A 16,408-nucleotide genomic window follows, 5' to 3' on the forward strand; every position below is an offset into this window, starting at 1 on the left:
CCAAAAGCTCGGTTGGCCACTCGCTGGACTCGAAGAACACGGCGCGAAAATGCTTCGGAAAATTCGGAAGGCTTTCATACGCTTCGGTCTCGGGTGGAGGTAATGCGTTTTTAATTGCACACCACTGGTGCACCGGCCAATATTCATGTGTGCGTAACCGTGCGTGAGTGTGCCCGAATGGTGGCCAAAAGAACGGGGCGCACCGTAAGCTGCCGATATAATTTTAATTCCATCGATAATCTACTCAGCATCATCGTCGGGAGCCGCTCATCATCAATGCGATCAGCATCAACATCGTTATTGACGCACTGTTACCGGCGGTCTAGGGCTAACGGTTCCGAAATCAATCGCCTACCGCCTGCCCGTGTGCACTGTTGTGGTCTCTGTAATTGTGGGCCCGGCGCTTTCGTCGTTACACGATGCACGTCGGTTCGCGGTTCAAGGGTGAAGTTAATAATTTAATGCGCTCCAGGTTCCTCGGGGGCGATCGATAGGGCCGCGGACCGTTGCAGTCGCTTGTCTGATTGACGCACGGTCGCACTAATCGCCCATCTACGAGGCCTGTTTCCAATCACCGATCGGAGATAACGATGGCAATTCCATCGTCCGGCATTAGGTATGCGCGCTGCACGCAATCGTGCCGTCAGTCCTGTGGAAAATCAGTCAATCAACGAAAGAGCCGAGCAGTGCCAGGAAAAGTGCAACTCGGGGTCGAAACTTGGATGCGCTTTCATTTTCACTCGGCTACCGGGGCCAAGTTAGTGGGGCAGCGTGCCCCCGTGCGTGCTGACGAAAACGCTTCTGAAACGTTCGCATTTTCTATTTTAAGTCACAGCAGCACCAAAACCCTTGATGCTGTCACTACCAAACCCTCAATCAAAGTCTAGCTTCAATTTTTCATAACTACCCAGAATTAAGATAGGCCACCACTATTCCTACGAAAAGTATGGATTTTAATCGAGCAGTTTGGTCTCTAGGTCCTGGAGAAGCTTTCTAGGCTGGTCACCGCCGGTGGCCTGTCGCAAACTTCATCGTCGCGTTGGTGCTGGGGTTTGGAATAATTAACCCCTGGTAACTGGTAAGCCCGGGGGGATTACTCGACTTCGTGGCCAATAAATCTTAGATAAAGTTGGTAGCCACTGCAGTAGGCTCACCGCTCTCATCGTACTTCAAACCATCGCAGCAACCATTGGCTCGCCAGTTGGCATTGAACGGCAATCGGAGCAAAAAGCGGCAACGTCGGTGGCGAAGTAAAATTCCGAAGAATGTCAACAGTGGAACTTTCGTGGCAAGTGTCCCGGGACACCGCCGTCCACCGGCTCCGGTTCGGGCAGGTGAACGGGGCCATCGACGATCTGGCCGAAGCCCTGCAAGCCGCACCGTCCGATGGCGACGCACGGGAGCGGGTGCGGGTCGAGAAGGCACGAGCCGAGCTGGCGGCTTCCGGTCCGACCCGGGCACTGGAGACGCTGGCCGAGCCGCGGAACTATCCTGGCACGCTGGTGCATTGCCAAGCCCTGTACGATGCTGCTGAACTCGAGCGCCATCTGGTGGCCGCGGCTAACGGGCACCGCAGCCAGAGACCCACCGGAGGCCATCGGCACCGGGACTTTGAAGCCGCCCTGAACCTCGGCCGTTCAACGTTTGACCATACGCTCGGGGAGCAAGCAGGCCAGGCTTCGTTGTTGGAGTATCGGCATCGGTTTCCGGCGGTGGCCGCCGAACAGCTTGCGTTGCGGGAAGCGTCCGATGGGCGTCCACGGTGGCAGGTGCTAGCGGAAGCCGGTGAGTGTGATGCGGTCAGTGTGCAGGAGTTGGTCCAGCGGGAACCACCGATCCGCGAACGGGCCCGACGGGCGAAAAACGCCCAAATTCTCGGCCAACTCTATCTCGGACGTGGCTGGGAAACGTGGACGTTCATCCGGGAGTTACGGGCCGATGGGCGGTACGGGAGTGTTATGAACCTGCCGCAGACCAAAGCCAGTTCCCGGGCGATGGCGGCACTGGTTGAGGACTGCTACGGGAAGATATCGACCCAGGTGAAGCAATCCCAAGCGTGCTTCCCGATGTACAGCCAGCGTTACGGACGATTCGGGCCGGCGGAGAACAACCGGCGGCAGTGGTATGAGATCGACCAACTGCTCAAGTACCGCTACCGAGCGTACCGGGCCGTCTACGGGCAGTTCGATCGTATGCACGAACTACGGGACCGTGGCCAGGACTCGCAGCTGTTCCGGTTCGTCGGTGAAGTGTTGCGTGACTTCTACAAGATCACCCCACGACGAGTGCTCCCGGAGAAGGGCAAGCTGGTGCGGGAGGTGTGCAACCTGGCCGGTCTGGCCGTCGTGGACGGGTTACGCATTCCACCGAGCCTGATGGACTCAGCCCCGGACGAAAGACTCCCGCTACTGTTCGCCGTCCCACCGGCCAAGGAGTCGATCGTGGTGGTGCCCGTTTTCGGTGATGCTTCGACGTACCGCGATCCAACCGCACCGGATCGTGGGTTCCTGCGGTACAAGTAAGTTCGGCTGGCGGGCTGGAGTCCTTGGTTGGAAGCCCATTGGTTTCGCATCGCTTTCAGGGCCAAACTGGCGGAGCTGGAGAGTCGCCACCAACGCGCCGAGTATCCGATCGAGCGCTGCTTTCTGGACCACGAAATGGCTCGGCTGCACCTGCGGAACGGCTGGCTGGACGATGTGAAGGTCATGGGCAACCGGATTGCCGACGAAGCGATCGATTGCGGCAGTCACCTGTGGCAGCTGATTGGGCAGCTGACCTATGCCCGGGCCTTATGCGCGCAGAACCAGCTGGAACAGCTGGAACCGGTGCTGCTCGCCATCGGTCAGCACGTGAACCGTTCGCTGCCCGACGAGCGGGTTGCGTTTTTTGTCGAACTCGCCCGCAAGCTCACCAGGGACTCACTCGGCCGGAAGCGCTCGGTGGAGTTGACGGGTGACTCGTTGCAGTAGCGCTTCATTCGGGTGACACACTAATATTTCTACTAAATTTCCCACGTGCAAGGATTGGCCAAATACCGCAGCTCCAAAGCCGATTACTCGTTCGCTGTCAAGTACTCTCCGCAGGCACGACGGTGGCAAAATCATCATCAAAGGCAACGGTAATGGTGAAATAAAAAGTGCGCGAGAACCACCCATTGGTGTGGTGGCGATAAATGGTTGCAGTTTGCCAATCTCGGCCGCCTGGACGATGGTGGCCGAACCGGGGTGAACCGGGTGCCGTTCGTGGCACCCGGTCAAAAGGAAGTGTTTTATGAACTGCCTTTTCACCTGCCCTGTAAGCTGGGGGAAAATGTGATGCCAAGCCGGCCATCGGTGGATACAGTGCAGCCGGAAGCGAGAGCAATTGCAGCGCGCGAACATTTATTGCACCCAGCCGGATCCGGTGGTTCACATTTTCATAGCTCCTGCTACTACTACTAGCAGTACCACTTCTTTTTCTGTGAATGCACGGCACTTTGCGCCTGTGAAAATGTGAAACGAAATTGCGAGCGAACGGGCATTTAAAATGCACGGACCAGCTGCGGGGGAAGCAAAAAACGGCCGGAAAATATGGAAACAATGGCCAGCGGTTTAACGAGCAGACTGGCCTGAAAACGGATACATGATTCATTGTGGGGCAAACAAAAGGCGATATTCAGAGCTACAGAGCTTCCGGTTGGGGGGCTAGCCGGGCCGCAGGATTTGCCTGTTGGGTTTCCTCTTCGTTGGCCCGTTCCGAGTCCGGCCACACTTCGCTCCATTGTGCGGAAAGAGATTTGAAATTTTAAATTCAACAGCAATAAATATCAACGGCTGCACAGCTGGTATATTTAGCAACCGGGGCGGTTTCGTTAGCAAGGGAATGGATATGACGAATCGTACCGGCCACGTGGTCCATTCAATCACGTTTTACAAGCTGGCGGGATCCAACTCGTGGAAGCGTTAGAGCGGATATAAAAGAAACGTGAATCGAACATCACTTTTACACGCTCTGCAATGGGCTTCAAAGGGCAATTGACACGCACACTCCATGAGAGGGGGCTCGATTTTTGCGTAAATGATTTACGGCAAAGGGTTGTTTGTTGTGTACGTTTTGCGATGATTTATGGTACCGATATTGGTTTGGGTGGGAGTTACCATAAAAAAATCGAACGGGATAACCGCAGCAGCAGTCATAAAAGAAAGCCTTTTGCAACCTTTATCTGATCTATGTGGTGGGATTTATTTGCCCGAATCAATTAGCGTTTAGTGTAGGGCACGGGGCGAGCAATATTTTACGATTGGCGCCGTGGCTATCAGCTTCGTTTTATCGTTTGATGGTATGTTGGGGAAAGTGTTGAGTTGAACCATGGTCATAATTAAAGTACCTTGTTTTATTTTTGAAGATTTCTTTGTGCCTATACCACAAAGATGCTTTTAGTGTCCATAATTGGCCAATGCGCGTATTAAGCGGTGCGGTATCGGTGGAGCTCCGTTGCGTTAAAAATGTTTCAATATAATCTGTTTGCGTTCAATCATTTTTATGAATCATTTACATGTCGAACCGGCTCGGATAATCGAACATTTCGCAGGAATTGGTTATCAACAGCCTGCTTATTTATCACACGGTGGGGATTGAAAGTTCATTACGCTAATATGTTTCGAGCAGATTAATTCGGGCAGTGTTTGCGAATCGGACCCCTGCGTATAAACAACTCATTAGCAACAACATAGTACGATGAGGGATCGTTCGAATTTGCTGATATGGTTAATATGATATGATAAATATGAGGTGACTTTGTTACATGGTGACGCTCCATCGCATATTGGAAAACCGGTCAGAGAAATGATTAAATCATTTCGTACGCAATTCCTGTCACATGCGGCGAACTCACCGTCCTTGGTTCTTTCCGAATATCATATTTTTACATTGCTGGGCTTACAGTGCTCTATTTTTTACGAAAACTTGGCTTGGTGTACGGTTTGCTTTACAAGAGGAATAATTTTTTTTACGTAACTTCCACAAGTTGTCAATAGTATGTTTTCTTTGAATAAAATGTTACTTTAACAGAATCCGAGACACATCGAAAAAGAGTCTCTAGCAATACAGTAACCTTGAAATATCAAAGCCATCGCACTCGGAAAGGACATTCAGGGTACAGTTTTGGGAAAAGCTCTTTTCGACGCACACTCCCACCTTACCGGCGGTTGACGCCTTCCGCAGGGAAATGGGCTTAAAATTCCCTGTGGAAAGTCTGCAAAATATTTACGAGTCCATTGGACGAGCAAGGATCAAACGATTCGAACCCCACTAAGTTCTACAATATGCTAATATTGGGGAGAATTTGCGGCCGAACCGTAGGCGTGTTATGCGCGCGTAGAGAACACATGGAATGTGTGGATCTTTTCAAAGAATTACGAAAAGAAATACGTCAAAACAAACAATTTAAAACCTATAAACGATTTGTAGTTACGCGTTTAGCATTCATATTTTTGTTCGAGTTGAACATCATTTTAATATTATATTTTCACTACTGCTGAAAATAGTTGGAAAATACTAGTGATTCTTTGAGATTTTATTATTTTCCTCCCAATTTTCCACCGTCATTTTCGCCTTCTGTTCCCTTGACTTGGGTGAAAACGAGACGAGCCGAATCAACGACTGCTCAAATCGGATCCCCGTTCTCAAGTTAACTGGTGATTTGACTGGTAATCAATGGAACAACTTGGAACAAGTGCACTTTATCCGAGAACAGCATAAATATGTTTACGGTTTGCCTTGAGAGCGCCATCGGTGCACATCGGTGAAGTGGGCAAAAGTTTTTCCACCTCAACAGGTCTCAACGGGGGGTCGAGTGGTTCAGGTTTTCTGCTTAGCATTATCGAACCAAACCGATGTAACTCCAGCCCTTCGGGAAACGGGAACCACATTTCATAATCTTGCTCTCTGGTTGTCGTTTCAGGTGCCACAGATTCAACTAATGTCTCAGCGGTGCGTCAGCGACCCACTTCAACATGGCCACAGGCTACGCGTGACCTCATCGCGCGTCTCACGGATCGGCATCGTCCAAATCTACCCTACGGTAATCAATCATTTCGGAGTAAACCCCATCGAAGTTTGGGTCTCGCATCGGGTCCGGTCCGTGGTCCGTGGACGGGAGGATGCTCGCTAGCCGGCCGTGACATGGCGTTAGATTAAAACCAGGAAGCGGACGAACGAACGTTGAGCGTTGAAGTGTCCGGGTCCGGGTCGTGAGTGTTTTCGGCCCTCGTACCTCCCCCGTGCCCGCCCGCCAGACCGCCAAAGTGTTGTTCCCAATTGACGGCAATAAATGTCCAGCCATGCCTGTCGGTGACAGGACCTGCGTCACTACTAGTGCCGACGATGGATCCGGTGGTGGTTCGGCCCTCGATAAATGTCGGCGCCGGAGTGGTTTTTCCGTGGCCCCATCAGCGTGTCGGTGTTTGCGGCTTTGGGAGTAATTAAACGGGAACGGAGTCACACCAAAGCGAGGGAGGGAGAGAGCGACACGGAGAGTCAATATACATATCACCGAACGGATGACCGGAAACCGAGGCGGCGTCAGGATCAACGCACTCCCAATCAAGTGTAGCGTCCCGTGACTTTATTGACTGTGTGTTGGACTTCGTTCAAAGACTTCGCGTAAAGTGTCACCAGTGGAAGATGAAACGGTTAAGGGGCAGACATTCGCCTACCCGTCCCGCCCGATGGGCTGGGCTCTAGGCTTTAGACAGTTGGTTTCTAGCGTTTGTGGCGTTTGACCGAAAGTGATGCACTAGCGCCGATATAAAAATTGCATGGATGTTCTAGCCGTTTCGCAGCTCGTGGATGATACTGGAGTTGCTGACCGGGCACGACCGCACCTCCAACACGCGCAGCAGCCCTCGCCAGACTTTCAGATCCATCGGCAGCAGCAGCGCCACCTAGCGTCCGGCTTGCCGGTGGAGTGGAGTTCGGCGCAGTCCACGCTGCTGCTGCTCTCGACGACAGCGACGACCACGACGACACCGTCGTCGGCGACGTCCCCCGTGTTCGGGAGTGCCTCGCCCCGGGAGCTGCTGGCCAGGACACTCGGCCCCGGCACCATTCCGACGCCGTTCGCCGTGTTGCTGGCGAACCAGACGACCCCCGGTGGCCATGGCTACGGCCAGGGGTTCACCGGCGGTGGCGAGATCGAGGCGGCCGACCCGGCGGCGTCGATCGGGGCCGGCCTGGGGGCCGGGCTGGGCGGCGAGCTCGCCCACCCGACGGTAGCGACGGTCCTGTCGTCGACGCTGGCGAACGCCGCCACCGCCACCGACCACGAGCTCGACCTGGACACGCTGCGCAAGGTGATCATCTGCGTCGTGCTGCTGGCTGTGATATTCGGCACCATCGTCGGCAACATCCTGGTCTGCGTGGCCGTCTGCCTGGTGCGGAAGTTGCGCCGGCCCTGCAACTACCTGCTCGTGTCGCTGGCCGTGTCGGACCTGTGCGTGGCCTGCCTGGTGATGCCGCCCGCCCTCATGTACGAGGTGCTCGGCGAGTGGAACTTTGGGCGCGTTTTCTGTGATATCTGGGTGTCGTTCGACGTGCTGTCGTGCACCGCGTCCATCCTCAACCTGTGCGCCATCTCGGTCGACCGGTACTGGGCGATCACGAAGCCGCTCGAGTACGGGGTCAAGCGCACGCCCCGCCGCATGATGCTCTGCGTGGCGCTGGTGTGGCTGGCGGCCGCCTGCATCTCACTGCCGCCGCTCCTGATCCTCGGCAACAAGCACACGATCGGCGACGGGCCGGACCGGCGGCCGTTCTGCGCCGTGTGCGAGGACGTCGGCTACCAGATCTACGCCACGCTCGGCTCCTTCTACATTCCGCTCGCCGTCATGCTGTTCGTGTACTACCAGATCTTCCGGGCGGCCCGGCGAATAGTGAAGGACGAGAAGCGGGCCCAAACGCGGCTCGAGCACAGCCTGGCGGTGGACAAAACGACGACGGCCACCACGCTGAAGCCCCCGGAGCCCATCATGCCCGCCCTGCCGGCGACACACACCGGAGCGGCCCTGGCCGGGGGTGGATCGCCGCACCAGAAGAAGCTCCGGTTTCAGCTGGCCAAAGAGCGGAAAGCGTCCACCACGCTCGGCATAATCATGTCCGCGTTCACCATCTGCTGGCTGCCGTTTTTCATCCTTGCGCTGGTGCGGCCACTGATGGACGACGACTACCCGACGCTGTCGTCGTTCTTCCTGTGGCTCGGGTACGCCAACTCGCTGCTCAACCCGATCATCTACGCCACGCTGAACCGCGACTTCCGGAAGCCGTTCCAGGAGATCCTGTACTTCCGTTGCTCCAACCTGAACATCCTGATGCGCGAGGACTTCTACCACAGCCAGTACGGGGAGCCGGGCTCACAGCGGTTCGTGCTCGAAAACGAGGGCCAGCACACGGCGCGCGAAAGTTTCCTCTAACTTCTCCGCCGCCGCTAAGCCGGGAGTCCTGTCCCTGGCAAGTCCGCCCGTAGTTCCATGTGATTGCAATGCAACCCTAGCGTACAGTATCGATGTTCTAACCGTGCGGCGGAGTGAAGTAAGCTAACTATACAAATATCGTACGGACAGGATCACTGACAGGACTGTCCCGGTAACGGGGTCACCGGTTACCGTAAGACAAATAGAAGAACGACGGACTCGTTGCCGTGCGAGTGTTAGGTTTCCATGAGACATATAGGTGGGTGGTGTGTGCGTGCGCGTTAAGGTAATTATTAAATTAATGATTACTCATCCACCGGAGCCGCCCAGTATCCTCGCAGGGCCCATAATTGGTTGTAAATATAAGGTGAAGATATGGGTGCACAAATCGTATGAAACAGTCGCCGAATACAATCACGTAATCTGGGCGTCAATCGGTAAAAACATTCTCATATACTCGTAGGCAACTAGGCCGCAGTAGGCTTCGTCAGTAAGCAACCCCGTCAGCTCCCCAGTGGACGTGGAACGATATTTAGTCGTAGAGTGCTGTAGCAAGCGCGTAGTGAAATCGTTAGCTTAAGCTTAGTACTTGGTGTCGGACCGTGTGGCGCCCCTCCGAAGCTCACCTAAAGTAGTGAAAATAATCGAATTTCAGTGTCAATAGAGTGGCGGCGGCAATAGGAGAGGCTACGTCATTGAAATGGTACCGGAAACCGCAATCTAAAGTCTGGCAAAACAAAAACATACAAGGAAAGGAACGGTGAAATCAAACATAGCGCATATTCAGTGACCGGTTCTCGATGCATCGTTTCGGGTTGCAGCGCAGGAACCGCAATGACTACAAGACTATAAGAGAAACAAATTAAAATACGAACAATTACTATTGGTTAGAAAAAAGGCCTCGACGAAGCGTGGTGGCCCATTGGAATCCTTCGGTTTCTCGGGACTGCGGGAAACATCACACATACACACGTACACAGTCTGTTAGGATTCGTGTTTTATGTTGTTCCGTTTTGAATGTAGTGTCCTAAGGCAACTAGTAAAGTACAGGAAAGAACGAACCACCAAAGCCATTCCGGGTTGTCGGGTTTGGCCAGCAGGTCCTCTTACCCAGTGGCACACGTAGGGACGAGAGTTTATTGTGACTATTGCGACCGTCTAGTGTCGCTCGTAAAACATGGGTTTATTTTTGAGCGGAACGGTCGGCGTTTTAGGTGAGCACTATTTACAAAACTATCGCTAATCGTTACCAAGCAAAAAACTAGTCCCAAAATTTATTGTTAATCGCCCCCCCAAGCCGGAGGAAGCCGTGTGATGACACATCAGATCGATTATTTACACCGTGCCGTGCCGTGACGAGTTGAGTTGTTTGCCCCGTTTTCTACTGTGACGTTGGTTTTCCTCCTTCCTATCGGAACTTCTGCTACAGAATCACTAGTGTATTGGAATAGGGATGCGAACGTGGGGAAGACTATCTAGGATATCGCAACTAATGGCTCGACTGCTACTCGTATACCTTAACGGAGCTTTTTTCGAACTTTGTTATCTCTGTAGGGGGGAACCAGCGCCCGGTAGCTCTCTATGTGGCGTACCCCGATCAATGTGGTGCTTGCGAAGGCAATGAGATGAGACAGAAGCGAGTGAAGCGAAAGGGAACGTAGTAAACTAATACACGTGGAACGACTCAAGCGCCAGGGACGCGGCCGTACCGGCCGTGTGTTAAACACAAAAGTCTGGTTGGTTTTATAATAAACACTATTACTGCTCCTATTGCTACGGTAACTGTCGCGAGGCCGGAGATAACTAAACATAAAAATATCAACTAGAACCCGCAATGCGGCGCCGTTCAATCGACGCTACGGGGAACTGTAATGCTACTTTTGTGCCGGCAAATGGCGAACGATTTGAGGAAGAGCTAATTAAAAACTGAAATTTGTAGCTGAACACGTGGCCGTTGGGGCCGTATCGGATTGAATGTGGCAGAAGCTGAAGAAAGAAATTCCGTGCAGCGCGGTATTAGACGGTAAGTACGAACAGCCCCGATTGGTTCATGTAGCTGCTACGGTCTGAATCCCTACGGGTCTTTCGATACGTACGGGCCGTAGACTGATGTGCATTTTTCATCACAAACCCGTCCGGGGGCGCTCCGTGCGGAACTGTGGAGTGCAATTTTCAATCATCCCATGGGAAGTGGCTTGAAATTGGATGCTTAAATCCAAATTAATATATCACAGCCCCTAACGCCGGACCACGCACACCGAGTGGCTAGGTAAGACCGCAGTGAAAGTTGTTTAAAAGAGGTGCGTCTGCTGTAGCGAGCGTATGCGTATGCGGCTACAACGGGCTGGTCATACTGACGATAAGCTACCGGATACGTTATTTGGTCGTACACTTCTCGAGCACGGAGCTTAGAATGGACCGAAGAAGCTGGAACGATGGTTGGCTAATCAATCATCTTATGTGGTGAGAAAGTGAGTGCTTCCAAGAGGTGCCGGGGCCAAACTTCAAACTTGCCAGCGATGCAAGTAGCGTCAACAACGCCAACCGAAGCTACCACCATAAATCATCCTCATGATCATCAACTTTCACGGTGCGGCTAATGAACGGGATCACTTTTTTATTATTTGAAGTGGCGAATGATTTTATTGAAAAATGTACGGTTTGATTTACTTGATGAATGTTTTGTATAGTGTTTTGTGGGGATTATGTTTTAATGTTTCATGAAATGCAATCAAACAAAGACCAGGCGCCTCCATTGGAGAAGTCATGAATTTTACCAACGGATCTTGTTGTTGGTGTTTTGGGAAAACAACGGTTTAAAAGAGGATGCAAAATTTATTGGACCAGCATTTTGGTCCTATTTTCTTGCTTAGGGTTGGCCATCTGGATTTGACCATAGGTATTGTTGGGAAAATTATGCCGTTTCTCCATACACCGACTTTCGAAATATGCTCCGATTCGTGGGAAATGAAAATAGCAAAACAAACGATCGAGATGACACACCCCCGTTTAGTTGTTTTCCTCTTTGTTTTGCTTTCATTTGCACAGGGCTATGGTAACATATTTTTTTAGTCCCTGTTGAGCTGTTGACAAATATGGCAAATGCGCCCGAGACAGATGCTTCTAATCTGTGGCTCTTACGGGAATCTGCCTAACTGCAGTGAACTGCCGGACGGTGAATCATTTGTACAGATCCTCAAATAGATTGTTTGGCATAGAAAGGATCAAGCCTAACATTGCTAGGCCTCCCAAAGGTTGGTTTTATGCGTGCACACGGAGCGTGGTCATTTGTTTGCTCATCTGTCACATCCTTCCGGCCACCGTTCGTAAAATGATGGCACGATTTGGGTGGATGATGGATTTTTGGCGAATTACTAAGCCCTTCCCAAGCATCCGGAAGAAACAACAAAATTGATGGTTCTCGGGGTGTCATCTCGGGGTGTCATGTTATACGATCGGTTTAAGGAGACCACATTATTCGTTATACTGCCACCGGAATAGAGGCTTTTGGCTGCGCCCGGGTCATTCGGTGATGGATGCCACAGGCACCAAATTGCTACAAGAAAGGTACATTAGAGGCCGCACAATATGTTCGTAATGATGCAAGGTGATGTTGATAATGAAATTGATTATACTAATTCGAGTGAATTGGGTGATTTGAACAGAAAAGGTCGCACGTATAATAAAGAGAATGATTGAGTTCCAGCCGCAATCCAATCACAATTTTGATCCACTGTTTTGAGTCGTTCACTGGCTTGAAATAAGAGTTGAGCACGCTGTTGCGCCCTTTTCAACTCATTACGTAACATTCTCTCAGTCGGGCACGTCACTTTCAGAGTCACTTTCAGTTACAACGATTCCATGACGTAAGACCTAACACCGATAATCCCACACTGGTGGGTCCAAAATTTACTTTCGCCGGACTTTTCGTACACCGAACCCCGATTATTTCGTGTTTGCTTAATTTTCCTATCACGATCGTGCAAATTCATTCTTGCAGAGCCCCAGACTAATTTCACGATTGTTTCACGAAACAATGGAACACACGCGCCCGGGCCCAGGAGGGGGGCGGCACCTTCGGAACGCGCCGATGAGAAAAGCACTTTCCAAAATTGTCGGCGCCACACGGAGACGGCGAATAGATGGCAGACTTTAAAACTGAAATGAGGATTTGGCTCCTTTCTGACGGTTGGCCTTTTTGTGCTCTACTGCGGAAAGCTTTTTGGGACAGTCTCTGTCACTTCCCTTGCTGCCGAAACCATCACTTTGGTGTCATCCTTTTTTTGCGCGTTTCATGATTAAACCAAACAGCAGAATGATTAAGCCCGCCAGTTTCTCTCCTATTCTTACTCCATCCATGCCATCGGCATTGAATTATGCAAAAAGAAAAACACTTTTCCCGACGTTGCTGATGGAGGTTGCCGGTTCCGCTGGTTCATATTTCACATCATCCACAACAATAGAGGCTCCTGGATGGCGACAACACGGCAGCACCGTAACGTTTAATAATGCATTTAGAAGGGCACTGTCGTGTCTGCCGTTGGGCCGAAATAATGCTACCTTCTCATTACGCCATCTTCGGAACGGTTTTAGCAAAAGCCCGGACCGGAATGGATTGTTTTTCCTTCGTCAAAGTGTGATCGCTACCCGTAACTAAATCGGACGGTCAAGGTAGCGCGAACACAAATAAAAGCACGGGAAAATAATAGCCCGGACTTCTAATCGCCGCCCTGGTGCACCTCCGCTACCAAGGACTCGTTAGTGAAGGAGTTGTCCCCCCCAAAAAAGAGTCCTTTTATACACGGCAAGGGTTTCAATCAAAAACTTCGTGCCGCGTTCTGTTCTGACCGTCGATCGTTGACAATGCTGTGGGCCGGGCGTCCGCCTCCGAAAAGCGTGACGAAGTGGATTAAATGGATTTTCCACCGTTTCCATCCATGGGCCGAATGCCGGCCTTTCTGGCATAAAATGGGCCTTCGGTGGAGGAGTTTGGCAGGAGCCAAAGTTTGCAAGGCCACCACGGGTATCTTTCGCCCCTTTGTTATCGGAGCTATCTTACCGGTTCGGGTCCTTCGGTCACGGGACGTGGGACATTTTCACCTGCGGTCCCCGAAAGCCTCGGCCCCGGAGGCTCACGTTGGGTGATAATTTTCTTTGTGCCTTGTAATTGGATTACCGTGGGCTCGTTACGTGCCACGGCCGCGGTGGCCACCGTTGCTCTCTGTGTGCGATTCGAGAACTTTTCCTTCCATTCTTTATATCACCGATTATGCTGGCACGGGAAAGTGGATAACGCCGATCTCATGGTGTTTGGCCCAGAACGATGTTCGATCGGTCGGGAACGCATCGACCTGCGCCGAGGCACTAAGTGAGGAACTTTCAGTTCGTTCTACAATTTTTAAAAATCAATCATAGGGCGATGGACGAATGCTTTAAGCTTAATAATAATGGTTAATATATTTGATTTTAATAATTTTAAATATTACTTTTGGAACTCTTGTTTATTATGTCCGTTTCTTTCATTGGCATTTTCCGGGGTTACTAGTTGTTATTCAGTTTGAAGGGACTGTTCTTTCTTTTGTAAGCCATGAATAGGGTTCACTCATGATAATGCCCTTTTAATAATGATTTTTGTATTGAATAATAATTTTAATTGAAAACAATCGGATTTTGTCTGTGCAGTCAAGCAACATGCGTGTTTTAGACTTCTACAAGTGCTTGCTGAACAAACGATCTTTCCTCTTCCTCGTACACGGCTCCGACAGCTGCAAGGTGCATCAAAGTTGTAAAATTCTTTGCAGCAACCCTTTTGTTAACCTTTTATAACCTCCATTGCTCCAAGAAGCTATCTCATGGAAATTCGTTGAATTCCGTATCTTCTAGTCCCACCGCATGCTGTCTAAAAATAAGAATAGAAACAACCTGGAGCACTGCAGGAGAGCGCCCCAAAAAGCGCAACATACGTGTGGTATTTTAGTCTTTTCACCCCGCATCAGGTGTGGGGCCATTTTCCGCGGACGATCAAAAACACAGCGGGACAAAAATATGAAACTCTTTTGGACTCTGGTACCGGTTTCGCACTCACTCATGGACTGTTGGGAAACGCGACGCCCCAGGTGGCCTCGAATGAAGCCAATGCGAGTGGCCAGGATGCAACCGGGACGTGGGTGAACTAGAAACATCCGGCAGAAACGGCCACGACGCCGCCCAGGACCGATACTGTTTCGTGCACGCTTTTCTGTTCTCTTTTAGCTATTTTAAACTCCAACCGAAGGAGGTTCATGCTGGTTCGCCAGCCAGTTTTATGCTGCACCGCGGCACTTGCTATGCTGCTGGCCACCGGCATTTTGGCCACCGGCATTCAGCCCAATGAAACGGGGAGGTTGTTGGTGTGGGAAATATATTTCACATAGCTTACAACTCACCGGACAAGCTATCGTGGCTTTTCCGGCTCCGACCGGCATGGAAGGAAATGGGTTGAAGTTTTATTAGCACTGCTTGTTGCTTTTTTTTAGGGCAACCCCGAAATCAGGGTCCCTTCTTGTTGCGAAGGAAAATAAATTGGAGATACACTGAAATGGTTAACATAAATCATACATATTTTAAGTTTAAATTTAGTGTTTAAGCCCAACATTAATTAGTACACACCATCCTTCGTTGTCGTAATTGTCCAGCAACAACAGCCACTGTTGCATGTGTTAGCCCTAAATGGCAACGTATTTAGTGTTGGAATCATCTGCGTAATCCGTAACTAAGTTTCCCCAGACGCTCTGTCATGTTTGCTTACCGAGGCCCGGCACAAGTACGTCGTCAAACTGTCGCCCCAATAATCGTTTTGGAATCGCCCGAGCCTCATCAAGCGTTTGCACAGCGGAGCTGGTCCCACAGGACAGGTGACCGACTCTCGATTGTTTGACAAATATCACCCCGCTATGTTGGATTTGCTTACATTTGGGCACTCTTCGGCGGCCAAAGGGACACGCAAAATTAGGACACGGACGTGCAGCGTGCAAAATGTCCCCGTGAGCGGCGTAATGTAAACAGCAGCCCGGTTGGCCGGTGGCAAGTGATTTTAAATGAATTTTAATGAAAACGGTAAACCATTGCGGTGATTCGTCGTGAGCCACGAATTTTGTCAGCATCTCGGCGGCGCTTGAATGGCGCAGCGGGAACAAGTTTTGCCCGTTTCGGAGCCTTCGAGAGGGTTTGAATAGTCGGTTCCGATAGAAGCATGCATTACAGCATCGCATGATGTGCGCTTCCGGAATGGAAATCTATCGACCAGCTGCCATCGTTATTGAGGCTGCAGTTCCAATGACTGGATGATAAATGATAAATGGGTGTGTATGCAGGGAAGCCATTGATTCGCACTCACTGTTACCGGACCCAAGCGACAATCGGATCCAGGATGTTATCCACGCTGCCATCCATCGTTGTCCAGGGTGCGGAGCAAGCAAAGCACGAAGCTGACACATCTGTGGAGTCCAGGGATGTTGCAACGACGCGCGCGCACTCGTATTGATTGTGATGATTATTCGACATGATGGCTAATTAGGAAACGCTTCTAATTGCCATTTTCGTGCCGTGTTGGCTGCCCGGTCGCTGCCCGAGCGGTTTGTTGTGCGATAGAGGCCCCTACGGAGCATGTAAATTGATTGTGCTAATGTTTGCTGTGCCCTTGCCCGGTAATCACAACGAGCGAACGTAATTGCCACCGCCTCCAAGCGGGTTGTTTGTTCGAAGATGGTCACTCAGCGGAAGACGGAGGATATCTGAGCTGAGATTCAGTCCGTCCCGGGCGCAGACAATGTTTCACTTTAATTGATGCAACTGGATGAGCATGATTATAAACGCTCTCGAATGGATTTGCAGTCAGAAAATGGATTCTACATGATTGATGAGATTGATTCGGAGCCCCGAACGCCTCCGAAGGCACAGCCGTATCGATGGGGCTGCGAAAG

General features: G+C 51.2%; 2 protein-coding genes across 2 annotated transcripts; both read left to right on the top strand.

Moving 5' to 3' along the window:
- The first annotated feature begins 1,265 nt into the window (after positions 1–1,265).
- LOC131212302 (uncharacterized) lies at positions 1,266–2,969 on the top strand. The gene is made up of 2 exons (XM_058206109.1): positions 1,266–2,518; positions 2,582–2,969. Exons 1-2 carry the CDS (start codon positions 1,266–1,268, stop codon positions 2,967–2,969), a joined length of 1,641 nt encoding a protein of 546 aa, XP_058062092.1.
- A 1,747-nt stretch (positions 2,970–4,716) lies between these two features.
- Positions 4,717–8,447, top strand: LOC131212313 (5-hydroxytryptamine receptor 1-like). Its single transcript, XM_058206124.1, has 2 exons — positions 4,717–4,745; positions 7,040–8,447. The coding sequence occupies exons 1-2, from the start codon at positions 4,717–4,719 to the stop codon at positions 8,445–8,447; spliced, it is 1,437 nt and encodes a 478-aa protein (XP_058062107.1).
- The last annotated feature ends 7,961 nt before the right edge of the window (positions 8,448–16,408 follow it).

The sequence above is a fragment of the Anopheles bellator genome, chromosome 2, assembly GCF_943735745.2.
Source record: "Anopheles bellator chromosome 2, idAnoBellAS_SP24_06.2, whole genome shotgun sequence".
Lineage (NCBI taxonomy): Eukaryota > Metazoa > Arthropoda > Insecta > Diptera > Culicidae > Anopheles > Anopheles bellator.

Excerpts from the sequence above, each read along its gene's own strand:
- LOC131212302 (XM_058206109.1), top strand. The coding sequence starts at position 1,266 with ATGTCAACAGTGGAACTTTCGTGGCAAGTGTCCCGGGACACCGCCGTC. Across the intron at positions 2,519-2,581 it reads CGTGGGTTCCTGCGGTACAA|GGCCAAACTGGCGGAGCTGG; the intron begins GTAAGTTCGGCT and ends CATCGCTTTCAG.
- LOC131212313 (XM_058206124.1), top strand. The coding sequence starts at position 4,717 with ATGAGGGATCGTTCGAATTTGCTGATATG. Across the intron at positions 4,746-7,039 it reads CGTTCGAATTTGCTGATATG|TGCCTCGCCCCGGGAGCTGC; the intron begins GTTAATATGATA and ends CGTGTTCGGGAG.